Genomic DNA, 14,810 nt, shown 5'->3' with positions numbered 1-14,810 from the left:
TCCTCCCCTTCTCCCTTTTCTCTCCCATCTCCCCTTACCCCCATTCCACCCCACCCCCAAGATCCCAATTTTCTCCCCGGCAATTTTGTCTACTTCCCATAGCCAAGAGGACAACTAGATGTTTTTCCTTTCCTTGGGTTCACCTTCTTATTTAGCTTCTTTAGGATCACCAATTGTAGACTCCGTGACCCTCATTTATGGCTAGAAACCAATTATGAGTGAGTACATCTCATATTCTTTTTGGGTCTGGGTTACCTCACTCAGGATAGTGTTTTTTATTTCCATCCATTTGCATGCAAAATTCGAAAAGTCATTGTTTTTTACCGCAGCATAGTACTCTAATGTGTATATATTCCACACTTTCTTCATCCATTCTTCCATTGAAGGGCATCCAGGTTGTTTCCAGGTTCTGGTTATTACAAATAATACTGCTATGAACATAATTGAACAAATGCTCTTGTCATATGATAGGGCATCTCTTGGGTATATTCCCAGGAGTGGTATTGCTGGGTCCAGGGGTAGGTTGATCCCGAATTTCCTGAGAAACCGAAACACTGATTTCCAAAGTGGTTGCACAAGATTGCATTCCCACCAGCAATGGATGAGGGTACCCCTTCCTCCACAGCCTCTCCAGCAAAGGCTATCATTGGAGTTTTTTATTTTAGCCATTCTGACAGGTGTATGATGATATCTCAAAGTTGTTTTGATTTGCATTTCTCTGATTGCTAAGGAGGTTGAGCATGACCTTAAGTGTCTTTTGGCCATTTGAACTTCCTCTGCTGAGAATTCTCTGTTCAGTTCAGTGTCCCATTTTTTAATTGGGTTAATTAGCATTTTAAAGTCTAGTTTCCTGAGTTCTCTATATATTTTGGAGATCAGACCTTTGTCTGTTGCGGGGTTGGTGAAGATCTTCTCCCAGTCAGTAGGTTGCCTTTTTGTCTTGGTGACAGTGTCCTTTGCTTTACAGAAGCTTCTCAGTTTTAGTAGGTCCCATTTATTCAATGTTGCCCTTAATGTCGGTGCTGTTGGGGTTACACATAGGAAGCGATCTCCTGTGCCCATCTGTTGTAGGGTACTTCCCACTTTCTCTTCTATCAGGTTCAATGTGTTCTGACTGATAGTGAGGTCTTTAATCCATTTGCACTTGAGTTTTGTGCATGGTGATAGATATGGGTCTATTTTCATTCTTCTACAGGTTGACATCCAGTTATGCCAGCACCATTTCTTGAAGATGCTTTCTTTCTTCCATTGTATACTTTTGGCTCCTTTATCAAAAATGAGGTGTTCATAGGTTGGTGGGTTAAAATTCGGGTCTTCTATACGATTCCATTGGTCGACTTCTCTGTTTTTATACCAGTACCACACTGTTTTCATCACTGTAGCTCTGTAATTGAGTTTGAAGTCAGGGATGGTAATGCCTCCAGAAGATCCTTTATTGTATAGGATTGTTTTGGCTATCCTGGGTTTTTTGTTTTTCCATATAAAGTTGATTATTGTCCTCTCAAGATCTGTGAAAAATTTTGATGGGACCTTGATGGGGATTGCATTGAATCTATAAATTGACTTTGGTAGAATTGCCATTTTTACTATGTTGATCCTCCCAATCCAAGAGCAAGGGAGGTCCTTCCATTTTCTGGTATACTCCTCAGTTTCTTTCTTCAATGCCTTAAAGTTCTTGTCAAATAAATCTTTCACTTCCTTGGTTAGAGTTACCCCAAGATATTTTTATGCTGTTTGTGGCTATCGTGAAAGGTGAAGCTTCTCTGATTTCCCTCTCTGCTTCCATATCCTTTGTGTATAAGAGGGCAACTGATTTTTTGGAGTTGATCTTGTATCCTGCCACATTACTAAAGGTGTTTATCAGCTATAAAAGTTCTTTGGTGGAGTTTTGGGGGTCGCTTATGTACACTATCATATCATCTGCAAATAACGAGAGTTTAACTTCTTCCTTTCCAATTCGAATCCCCTTGATTCCATTATGTTGTCTTATTCCTATTGCTAGAACTTCAAGCACTATATTGAAGAGGTATGGAGAGAGTGGACAGCCTTGTCATGTTCCTGAGTTTAGTGCGATGGCTTTGAGTTTCTCTCTGTTTAATTTGATGTTAGCTGTTGGCTTGCTGTATATAGCTTTAATTATATTTAGGTATGACCCTTGTATCCCTAATCTCTCCAAGACTTTTATCATAAAGGGATGTTGAATTTTGTCAAATGCTTTTTCAGCATCTAATGAAATGATCATATGGTTTTTTTCTTTCAGTTTATTTATATGATGGATTACATTGATAGATTTTCGTATGTTGAACCAGCCCTACATCCCTGGGATGAAGCCTACTTGATCATAATGGATAATTTTTCTAATGTGTTCTTGGATTCGGTTTGCCAGTATTTTGTTGAGGATTTTTGCATCGATGTTCATAAGTGAGATTGGTCTATAATTCTCTTTCTTGGTTGAGTCTTTGTGTGGTTTTGGTATCAGAGTAACTGTAGCTTCATAAAAGGAATTTGGCAATGCCTCTCTGTTTCTATATTGTGAAATACATTAAGGAGTATAGGTATTAGGTCTTCTTGGAAGTTCTGGTAGAATTCTCCATTGAAACCATCTGGTCCTGGGCTTTTTTTGGTAGGGGGGTTTTTAATAACCTCTTCTAATTCTTCACGACTAACAGGTCTATTTAGATTGTTCACCTGGTCCTGGTTTAACTTTGGTATATGGTATTTATCTAAAAAAGTGTCCATTTCCTTTACATTTTCCAGTTTTGTGGCATATAGGCTTTTGTAGTAAGATCTAATGATTCTCTGAATTTCCTCTGTGTCTGTGGTTATGTCCCCCTTTTCATTTCTGATCTTATTAATTTGCAAATTCTCTCTCTGCCGTTTGATTAGTTTGGATAGGGGTTTGTCAATCTTGTTGATTTTCTCCAGGAACCAGCTTTTTGTTTCATTGATTCTTTGTATTGTTTTCTGTGTTTCTATTTTGTTGATTTCAGCCCTCAGTTTGATTATTTCCAGTCTTCTACTACTCCTAAGTGAGTCTGCTTCTTTTTTTTTCTAGAGCTTTCAGGTGGGCTGTTAAGTCTCCAATGTGAGCTTTCTCTGTTTTCTTTAAGTGGGCACTTAGTGCTATGAACTTTCCTCTTAGGACTGCTTTCATAGTGTCCCATAAGTTTGAGTATGTTGTTTCTTTATTTTCATTGAATTCAAGGAAGACTTTAATTTCTTTCTTAATTTCTTCCTTAATCCAGGTATGGTTCAGTAGTTGACTGTTCAGTTTCCATGAGTTTGTAGGCTTTCTGGGGGTAGCATTGTTGTTGAATTTTAACTTTAATCCATGGTGATCTGATAAGACACAGGAGGTTACTAATATTTTTTTGTAACTGTGGAAGTTTGCTTTGTTACCAAGTATGTGGTCAATTTTTGAGAAGGTTCCATGAGCTGCAGAGAAGAAGGTATATTCTTTCCTATTTGGGTGGAATTTTCTATAGATGTCTATTAAGTCCATTTGATTCATTACCTCCATTAATTCTCTTATTTCTCTGTTAGGTTTCTGTCTGATTGACCTGTCCATTGGTGAGAGAGGAGTGTTGAAGTCTCCTATTATTAGTGTGTGCGGTTTGATGGCTGCCTTGAGTTTTAGCAATGTTTCTTTTATGTACGTGGGTGCTTTTATATTAGGGGCATAGATGTTCAGGATTGAGACTTCATCCTGATGAACTGTTCCTGTTATGAGCATAAAATGCCCCTCTCCATCTCTTCTGATTTATTTAAGTTTGAAGTCAACTTTGTTAGAGATTAGTATGGCCACACCTGCTTGTTTCTTAGGTCCATTTGCTTGATAAGCCTTTTCCCAGCCCTTTATTCTGAGTAGGTGCCTGTCTTTGTGGCTGAGGTGTGTTTCTTGTAAACAGCAGAATGTTGGATCCTGTTTTCGTATCCAATCTCTTAGCCTGTGCCTTTTTATAGGTGAGTTGAGTCCATTGACATTAAGTGATATTAATGACCAGTGGTTGTTAACTCCGGTCATTTTTTTAGTCGTAGAGTTTGTGTGTTTCCCTTCTTTGATTTGTGTTGGTGAAGGGTCTCTAGATGTCTGAGTTATTGTGGTCATTGTTGGACTCCTTGGTTAGTGATTTTCCTTCTATTACTTTCTGTAAGGCTGGAATTGTGGCTGCGTATTGTTTAAATTTGTTTTTATCCTGGAAAATTTTATTTTCTCCATTTATAGTGAACAAAAGCTTGGCTAGGTATAGTAATCTAGGCTTGCATCCATGGTCTCTCAGTTTCTGCAATACATCTATCCAGGACCTTCTGGCTTTCATGGTTTCCATGGAGAAGTCAGGTGTAAGTCTGATAGGTTTACCTTTATAAGTAATTTGGCCTTTTTCCTTTGCAGCTCTTACTATTCTTTCCTTATTCTGTATGCTTTGTGTTTTGATAATTATATGGCGAGGGGATGATTTTTTTTTTGATCCAGCCTCTTCGGTGTTCTGTATGCTTCTTGAACCTTCATAGGTATATCTTTCTTTAGGTTGGGAAAGTTTTCTTCTATAATTTTATTAAATATATTTTCTGGACCATTGAGCTGCACTTCTTCTCCTTCATCTACTCCTATTATTCTTAGGTTTGATCTTTTTATTGTGTCCCATATTTCCTGAATGTTTTGTGATGAGAGTTTGTTGGACTTACTGTTTTCTTTGATCAGTGTGTTTATTTTCTCTATGGTATCTTCAGAATCTGAGATTCTTTCTTCTAACTCTTGTATTCTGTTGGTTATTCTTGTTTCTGTAGACTTTGTTTGTTTACTTAAATTTTCCATGTCCAGCCGGCCCTCTGTTTGTGTTTTCTTCTTTGCCTCCATTTCAGTTTTCAAGCCTTGAACTGTTTCCATTATCTGTTTGATTGTTTTTCCTTGGTTTTCTAGGGTATCATTCACTGATTTATTCAATTCTTCATACTTTCTGTTATATTTCTCATCCATTTCTATAAGGGCGTTTTTTACATGCTGTTTAAGGGCGTCAATCACTTTCATGAAGTCAATCTTTTCTGCTTCTTCTTGATTAAGGTGTTCATGTCCTCCCATTGTGAGGTCGCTGGTTTCTGGTGGCTTCATGTTGCTTTTCAGCTTGTTGGGCGAATTCTTGCCTTGGCTTCTGCCCATCTCTTCTTCCAAATGCTCCCTTATGGATCTTCTTTTACGGGATCAGGTCTCCTTGCCTACCCAACACTGGCTCTCCCCAACGTTGGCTCTCCTGGTACCGAGAGATCAGGTCTCCGTGCTGATTGGGCAGCTCGCAAACAAAGCGCCTACCCTGCTTGGTGCAGGCAGGCCATAGAAACAAAGGAACTCCCGCCCGCTTAGGTGCCCCGAGGGTTCGGACCCAGTGCCCAGACAGGCTGGGCTGGGTGATGTTATGTGCCGAAAGAGGGCGGTGGGGCCGAAGTGGGGTGGGTTCTGGATGGAAGCTGGGTGGGCTAGGAAGAAAGAGGCAGTATGCAGGGAGTAGAGGCCCTGCAGAGAGCCCAAGAAAGATAGGGGGCCAAGGAACCTCTGAGCTCCCCGTCCCAAGCTGGTGCCGTGGGGCCAGAAACTCACCCCAACGCTGGCTCTCCTGGCGCCGAGAGATCAGGCCTCCGTGCTGGTTGGGCAGCTCGCAAACAAAGCGCCTACCCTGCTTGGTGCAGGCAGGCCATAGAAACAAAGGAACTCCCGCCCGCTTGGGTGCCCCGAGGATTCGGACCCAGTGCCCCCTAACTGTTCTTAATAAAAACCTGGAGTCAGGTATTTGGGGGTGAAAGCTGAGAGTCAGAGAAGCAGTGCAGCCATCCACTAGAGAGACCTCCTACCTCTACCAATGCTCAGACCAAAGGAGCGACCCTGTCCTCAGATTGCATCCTCAGACTGCACCAGTCTCCACCAAACCTCAGACTGCATCTTAGCCACTGTCTCCTCCCATCTTATATTCCTTTCTCTGCCCAGCTATACCCCTTCCTGTCTCCACCTCCCTAGTGCTGAGATGGAAGGTTTGGGACTCCCAAGTACTGGGGTTAAAGTTGTGAGCCACCACCACCTGGCCTCTAGTGGCTTAGCTCTGCACCCTGATCTCCAGGCAAGCTTTATTTGTTAAAACACAAACAAAATATCACTACATGTCCCTTTGTTCTCCCTCTGGTATGAAGCTCCATCTCCACCTGCCTCATCGGAGATTTGGTTCTTAATAATCCCACTTTGCTTTTATGGTATCCTCTGTATGAGATGAAGTTAATTCTCCCGGAGGGAGCACTATTCCTCTCCTTTTCTAGTGGCTTCTCCTCATGATCCTCCAGTTCTGCCTTTAGTACATGTCAAAGTTTATACCTCACCCTGGCCTTAGCTTCGCTTCCCATAGGCTAGGGCTCTGCATTTGGTACTGCCCCTCCCCTTTCCCAGAAGTCCATGTGGTAAGCTCTCCTGTGTTCCTGAGTCTGTCCCTATCTGATGTCACTCCATCCGCATTGATGGCTGCTCATCTATTCTACCTTAAAACTGTGGTCCCTGGGTTCTTTCCTCAGTCCACTTTTGGTTTTTTTTCCCAAGATAGGGTTTTTCTGTAGCTTTGGAGCCTGTCCTGGAACTTGCTCTATAGATCAGGTGGGCCTCAAACTCACAGAGATCCACCTGCCTCTGCCTCCTGAGAACTGGTATTAAAGGCATGTGCCACCAACTCTTTGTCCACTTTTTGCTCAATCTCCTCAGTTAATTGTCTATGACAGATCTCAGCCCCCTGTCAGAATGGGTGCCTCCCACCTTCAACACTCTTCCCAGTGTCCTCACTCATATGCCCAGTTGAACTTCTTAAACTTGGCAGATTAAAAGTAGATTCTTAACCTCACATGTTGATGCATGCCTTTAATTCCAGCACTTGTTAGGCAGAGGTAGGCAGATCTCTATGTGTTCTAGGCCAGTCTGGTCTATGAAGTGTGTTCTGAGACAACCAGAGCTGCATAGGGAAACCCTGTCTCACACACACACACAAAGTAGATTCTTGCTTCATCCCTCCACCACTGGCCACGGGTATCCCTGCCCTAGAGGGGACTACCATTACCTTCTCTAGTCATGGGCCTTCAACAATGTCCCCTTCAAAATATCTCCCAAATCTCACCACTTCTTTTTATCCCCAGCTGGATTTAAGTGTCTTCTACTTTATTCGACTGTAATAAGCAGTTACATAAATGCAAAATTTTCCTTTTTGCTTTTCTTTTCTTTAAAAAAATGCACAGGTATTCTCCAATGTGATCCAGGAACAATAAGGGAAGAAATTCAGATATTTAGACTGTTTTGCCATGAATGTCAACGAGTGTTCCATGATCGATTGATCAATAATGAAGACAAGCACTACTTCCATGTCATTTTGACAGAAATGGCCAGTAAATATCTTTATTTATCTGTTCTTTTATTTAAAAAAAAACAGGAAAGTTATTTGATTTCTATAAGGAAAATGAATGGTGTTTGAGCTTTAGTCATTCATAAGTAAAACTTTTGATAACTCAATTATATTTAAACATTATGAAAATTAGTTACTAGAATAAAGAAAGGTTTGGTAGTCTTACTCTGCTATGGCATTAGAAATTGAGGCAGGAAAGTGGAGGAATAGAATATTGTCTAATAGGAAGCCAAGATAAAACGTTTCCTCTCATACAAAGAATACAGAGAATATTGATGAGAGCTTCAGCAGAAGGGAGAAGTATAGGGAGGAAGCAGTCTGGAATGATGTGGGTGGGAACGAGAGAGGGTCGTGGGTGAACTGAAAGATAAATATCACGTCTTCTATCATGGGGACTCTAGATGTAACTATGTCTTTATAAGCAGATCCATGTGATACATGAGTCACACATATGTGTCATGAACACAGATAGGATTAGTTAGGAGGAAAAGGACTAGAAGGAAACGGGGAGAAGAAGGGACAATGCAAACAAAAACAATAACCTGTATGTATCAAAGTAGTATAATGAAACCCATTATTTTACGGAATAACTAAAAAACATTTGTATCTGGGTATGATATCTCATTTCCATAATCTAAGTACCCAGGAGGCTCCAGCAAGAGGAGTGCCAAGAGTTGGAAGGCAGCCTTGGCTATAATATGAGACTCTGTCTCAAAAAATATTTTTTAATTTTTTAAAAAAATAGATTAAAATAAAAAGAAATGACTGTAATTCTAAAATGATCCTTCAATAAGTCTTCAATATTCACTATTTGAAAGTTTTTAAATACTTGCTAAATAGTCTTAAATCTGGGGAATTTTCCAACCAACTGAAATTACATGTTGTTGGCATAGCTCTCTCACTTTTCCTATCAACTGCAGATGTTCTGCCAATCTTATTAAAATGCTACATTCAAGCTAATTCCCGTAGTAAAGTTGCTTTTGTGTTTTAACAGACAAGCACTTTGGAATAGCGATTGGCCTGGAATATTTTCTAAGCAGGCCTATCATCTTTGGTGATTTCATTAAGGTGAGTAGCTGCTGCCTAGCTCAGCTCAAAGGTATGAGAGCATTTGCTGTTTTCCAAGTCCAGTTCATGTGCACAAGGATTTTGCGTTTGTGAAGATTGAACATCTAAGCCGAATGTGGGCAAGCTCCAGGCCCACGAGCCACATCTGCCTGCTACCTTGTTTTTATAAACATGGTCTAGCTAAATGCAGCTGCACTCACTCTTTTGTGTGCAACTGTACGGCCACCTTTGTCCAGTGATAGCTGAGTACAGCAGCGGACGCAAAGACGGGTGACCTGCAACACCAAAAACCTTTACTCTCTGCCCTTTTGCAGCATACGTTACATTTATTTTGGTGATTGCTCAAACCACTATTAAAAGGAGGCAAAGGGGTTCCGTGCCCTTATGCAGGCCCAGGATCCCATAGTCTACGTAGCTGTGCAAACCCCTGATCAAACCCCTGATCAAAGGCTTCCAGCACTCCTCATTACTCCAAGGGGCTGCCCTCTTCATTTCAAGATACTCTAACTAGGATTCTTCTATTTAACTACTTTTTATATCATGTATACTTCTCTTCCATCTTTCTAAAATGTCAGCACACGGTCCTAATTTTACCCTCTGAACCTTCCTAGAAGGAATCCCCATCTCTACCCAACTCCATGCCATACATAGCAAACTACATAGCAAACTACCATCTGCTTCCACAAAACTGACTCGTACTTGGGAACACATTCTTGATGTCTCTAGGCCTTCCCCCCTTTATTTTGTTCACCTAAGTCTCAGCCTCACACACAGAGCAAGGTACATAGCAGACAATCCAAGCTAATAATTTGATAATAAATAAACTGGTTCTTCTATAAGCTGTATGCAAGGCTACACTCCAGATGGGTATTACCACCTGACAGGGGGTAAGGATAATTTGTGTGAAATATACCTATTTAAAGTTATCATTAAGGTCCAGCAGCCATAGATGCCTATGTGAATCCTGTACAAAGTTAAAGGAGTCAATATTCCCCATGGGTACCCACACCCCTAGCTAAGGTGCTATCAGCAATTGGTGGCTGCTGGAGCAGGGGGAATCCATTTTCTTCAGGGATGTGGAGGGGGGATGTAGAGAGACATTTTAGAGGAGTTGAGGGGAAGATGGACTTGATCTGAATATATTGTATGCATTTTGAAATTGCCAACATTTTTAAAAGGAAAGAAAGACTAGTTTAAACACAACCAAGTAAGTAAAAATAAATAAAACTCAAGAGTTTGTTTTCACAAATTACATTTGCTTTGCTTTTTAGTGATAGCGTTATCAAATGAAAGAATAAAGACAGGCCTGGGGAGATGGCTGAGTCAATTAAGTGCCAGCGTGAAGTCATGAGTTTGGATCCCCAGACTTCCATGTAAAAATCCAGGCACAATAGCATACATTTATAATCCTAGCAATAGCGAGATGAGAGGAAGAGATGGGGATCCTGGAAACCACAAACCAACTAGCCTGGCCTATTAGCCAAGAGACAAAAAAAAAAAAAAAAAAAAAAAAAAAAAAAAAAAAAAAAAAAGAAGGTTTCTAGTGACAGATACTATCCACGGTTATCCTCTGACCCCCACAATAGAATATGCACTCATGCAATCTCTCTCTCTCCCCTTCTCCCCTCTCTCACAGAGAGAGAGAATAAGAGAGAGAGAGAGAGAGAGAGAGAGAGAGAGAGAGAGAGATCAAAGTAAAATAGATGAACTAGACCTGAGTTGAAGGCTTGACAAAGTTGTAGACCATTTCCCTAACATGTGTGAGCCCCTGGTGTGAGCAGAACTCTTAACTTTGCCCAGATATATTTTATTATGTGCTTCCCAGAAACTGCTACAGCAAAAAAAAAAAAAAAAGCATCCTCAGTTGCTCCAAAGAACTCAATTCCTTTTCATTTACACCTGATTTTTATTCTCAACATTATGTAGTTCTAGGTGACCACTATAGTCAAAAAACAAACAGCAGCACCAAACTACATACAGTCCAGGAATGATCATTCATAGAGATAGCAATCTGCCACACATATTCTTAGTTCCTTTTTTGAATGTCAACAACCAAGAGTAAAGTGTGAACCAAAGCATTGGATTGCACAAAGAAAATTAAGATGATTCCAAACTCCTTATTGCAAAAATCCTTGGCATTACAACCTACCACGTGAAAGGGTGAAGTGAAATGAATTTTCCAGATTGTGTGTGACATATGCCTATGTAAGGTAGTTAATCCAGCTTGGTGTGTCCCCCTAAAATGCCTTACAGTTTGGAGCAGATAAGTCTGACCGCATCTACGATGACCTGCCTGACATGGAGAAAATTGGGAATGTCCTACAGGACTATCTTGATGATTATAACCTCACAAACCCTAAGGAAGTAAAGCTGGTGTTCTTCCAGGATGCCATAGAGCACGTGTCAAGGTACAGGCTGCAAGGCCCCGAGTTATATGTTGACCTAATTTGTTTTTTATTGAAGGATGGGACTTTAGATGCTTTAGCATATGAGTTAAAGTCTTGAAGAAATACTCAAAGTGGACTAAAAGATATTTTATTATGTTTTTCAAACAAGATTTTTTATGTTTTTCAAATATTTTTACTTATTTGTGTGTGTGTGGTTGTGTGCATGCATGCATGCGTGTGTGTGTGTGCATGCGTGTGTGTGTGTGTGTGTGTGTGTGTGTGTGTGTGTGGTGCCTGAGGTGGCCAGAAAAGGATGTTGGATCCTTGGGATTGGAGCTACAGTTGTGAACTACCTGGTGTGGGTGCTGGAAACAAAACCCAGGTCCTCTGGAAGAGCAAGTAGTACATGCTATTAATCACTGAGCCATCTCTTTAGCCTCAAAATATATTTTGATATGCCTTAAATGCATGCCACATGAATTTTCTATGGAATCCCACAGGTTATTATTGCTAAGGAGGTGTTAGATTTATTTATGTGTATGCGTGTATTGTCTACACGTATGTGTGTGTACCATGTGTGTGATACCCTTGGTGGTGAAAAGAGGGCATTGGATTCCTGGAACTGGATTTGCAGATGGTTGTAAACCACTCCGAGAGTGCTGGGAACCAAACCTGAATCACCTGCAAAAGCAGTAAGTGCTCTTAACCACTAAGCCATTTCTCTAGTTTTTACTATTCCAAAATATTTAATCAATTTTATTTGTTTTTATTCTTGTCTTCTTATAAATAGTATCTAAAGTTTAAAAGATATATTAGGCTAATTATATGTGCACCTACAGAGAAAGGTCAAGATTTTAGCATTGAACACTGATGATAGATCCACCTACTGGGAAGTGAGTCCTATCCACTTACAGCTCTGCTGGAGGGACATTCCTCACATTTGGGCATAGAGCCTGAGCATCCTCAGCCCTTGGGATACATACACTTTATCGAGTAGTTCATGTCCTTTTAGAGAATTCTAAGTGTTAAAATGACCTTTCCGTGTGAACCAGCATTTGCTTTCTGTGACTTCTGGTGTCAGGTCCATCCTACGGAGTAGGAACAATGAGCATGGAAAACCATGGTACATGACATCATATTTAATCGTCACAGACCCCTCGAGTCAGTATCACAATCTCTGAATAATGCTCAGAGAATGTCCCATTTGACTTTTTAGACATGCTTACTCCCATTGGCTCTATTTCACCACTGTCTCTTCTGGCTCCAGGCCTCTCGAGGTATCTCTTGTAGTTTCATCAAACAGTACCTGGAGTGCCTGGAACATCTGTCCTCAAATGTTCTCCCCTACATGCCCCTCTGTGGCAGCATTGGGATGTCTGACCTTCCCTAAATGATGGCCCTGGCTCCAACAACAAGAGCAGAAGGAAAGGCAGATAGCTCTATAACTTAGCGTTGGGAGTCATACCTATTCTTCTATACCTATTCTTTAAGTCAAACCAGTCACACGGGCACATTCAGGCTCTTAAGAAGAGAACAGAGCCAGGAGGTGGTGGTGCACACCTTAAATTCCAGCACACGGGAGGCAGAGGCAGATGGATCTCTGTGAGTTCAAGGCCAGCCAGGTCTACAAGAGCTAGGTCCAGGAAAGCAGGACAGGCACCAAAACTATACAGAGAAACCCTGTCTCGAAAAACCAGAGAGAGAGAGAGAGAGAGAGATCTAGTTGAAAGGACAAATTGGACCAGAAATGATATTGCATAGTCCAGCTCTTGAAACATATCTTGGAAAAACTAGGTATACTTTCCTAAATCTCTTTCTAATGAATGACAGCTTGGGAATCATATTCAAACCTTTGCCTTTAACTCCACTGCAGGTCTCGCAAACCAGAACAGGCCTAGGTTTTCATAAAAGCTCCGTAAGTGTTTTAAAAGCACCCCCATGCTTCTCTTAGCTTTATCCACACTGGGCACTGTTATCCAGGATTGTGCCAGGAGTACAGTGCTTGTAATTCCAGCAATTGGGAAAATGAGGCAAGATTGCTACAAATGTGAGGCTACCCTGGGCTATTATTTCAAGATTGGTCTCAAATCCCTCTCCTCTGGAAAGTCGTCCTGGATCTTTGTGTTGCTCATTAGAAAAGAATTTCCAGCCTTCAGTATACTTAGCTCCATATATCTCTGATACTGTTGTTTAAAAGTGGTACCCATATTTGGTGACATATTTTTGCAAAAATGAACTTGAAACTATTAGTGTGAGTGGGATCTCCCTTGACCTATAACTACAGCAAGGATTTAACAGCTCTGAGGGTTTACACTCCTGTCAGCCACAGTTTACGCTTGGCCCTGTGCAGACGGACAATTAAATCCCAAGAATTTTTTCACATAAATAAGAACAAATAAAGTCCTTCATGTATCCTGCGCTCTTCTCTTCAACTCGAGTTCAAGAAGGCATGTTTGCCACAGCGTGCATTATGACGTGAACATTATCACGGGTGGTCAAGACACTGCTTGGTTCCTGCCCACCCTTTAGCCAGCGTAGCCACAGACTGGAGCTGAACAATTTTCCTTCCCGTAGATACTCCCCACTTACAACACTAACAATCATTTTTTGAAAGAAATTATTTTTACATTTTCTATTCTGCTTTTAAGAAGTTGTTGATAGCATCACACCCTGAGATCATCATGTGATCATCAGATGTGTACTTTATGGGCGGTGCTTACTCTCACACATCCTGCCTGCCACTTCTTTCTCCTTTCTTCTGTATATCTTCAGACTCCCCTAGCATAGGTTTGCAGATTGTCTCTGAGTCACAACGTGACACTTTCCCCTCCCTCAGTCTCTCCCATTGCCTCATAAAATGACACCCTGAGGATTGTGTGGCCAACCCATGTAGATTCATGGGGACATCTATTATTCCTGCTTTAGATGCTCACAAAATTAAGTTGTGTCAAAAATATAGATCTCAGAGATAGAAGTGGTAGTACAGATTGTGATTCCAGCCCTTAAATATTTATGTGTGTGTGTGTGTGTGGTGTAGTGTGTATGTGTGTACGTGTGTGTGTGGTGTGTGGGGTATGATGTGTATGTGTGTATGTGTCTACGTGTGGGGAGGGTAGTGTGTGTGTGTGTGTGTGTGTGTGTGTGTGTGTGTGTGCCAGAGGACAACTTACAAGAGTCAATTCTTTCCTTCTACCATGTGGGCCCTGGGAACCGAACCCCGGTCTTCAGGCTTGGCAGGAAATGCCCTTAAACCACTGAGCTATCTCTTTAGCCCACAGACGACAAGTCCAGTCTTTCTTGTTCCTCCTTCTGTAACTGCTGTCATGTGGCCTCTAAAATTCTATTTTCTGTCCTTGGTTTATCCTCCTTTGCTTCTGTGTTCTCCCTCATTCTTTCCATAGTTCATTCTCTCTCTCTCCCTCCCTCCCTCCCTCTCTCTCCCTCCCTCTTTCTCTCCGTCTCTCTCTCTCCCTCTCTCTTTCTCTCTCTCTCTCACACACACACACACTCATTCTGAACATTCTTTGAGTAGTCTTCTGCCTCACCTGCCGCATTTCCCATGATGTCCTATGTGATATATTCAGCTTCTGCTAACCTCCTTCTCAGTGTAGCGGTCACATGTATCTGTATCTCTCCATTTTTATCCTGAACTCAGGCTCTGTGTTCTCCTTCTTGGTCCAGTCTAGTAGCATGACCACTGCACTGTTTTAAATCTTCACCGAAGTGAATCAACAAGCGTGTTACTTACTCTTGGATTGCTGTGAAAAGACACCATGAGTGGGAAACTTAGAAAAGTGTTTAGTGCAGGTTAGAATCCATGACCATCATGGCAGGGGGAATGGGAGCAGGCAGGCCTGGCCCTGGAGCAGTGGCTGAGAGGTTGTCTCTGATCTACAGACACGAAGAGGTAGGGATAACTGTAGTATGAGCTGCG

General features: G+C 41.4%; 1 protein-coding gene across 1 annotated transcript in view; it reads left to right on the top strand.

Moving 5' to 3' along the window:
* The window catches only part of Dnah6 (dynein axonemal heavy chain 6), a 192,270-nt gene that overhangs the window by 100,135 nt on the left and 77,325 nt on the right, over positions 1-14,810 (top strand). The window contains exons 42-44 of the mRNA XM_041639106.1: positions 7,258-7,404; positions 8,416-8,489; positions 10,743-10,897. Of these exons, the coding sequence (XP_041495040.1) occupies positions 7,258-7,404; positions 8,416-8,489; positions 10,743-10,897 (376 nt within the window). The remainder of the gene's footprint in view (positions 1-7,257; positions 7,405-8,415; positions 8,490-10,742; positions 10,898-14,810) is intronic.

Source organism: Microtus oregoni, unplaced genomic scaffold (genome assembly GCF_018167655.1).
Source record: "Microtus oregoni isolate MIOR12 unplaced genomic scaffold, Mior012 000002F_ref0000024, whole genome shotgun sequence".
Taxonomy (NCBI): Eukaryota; Metazoa; Chordata; class Mammalia; order Rodentia; family Cricetidae; genus Microtus; species Microtus oregoni.
Note: the sequence above shows the minus strand (reverse complement) of the source record. Positions and strands in the feature narration are given on the sequence as shown.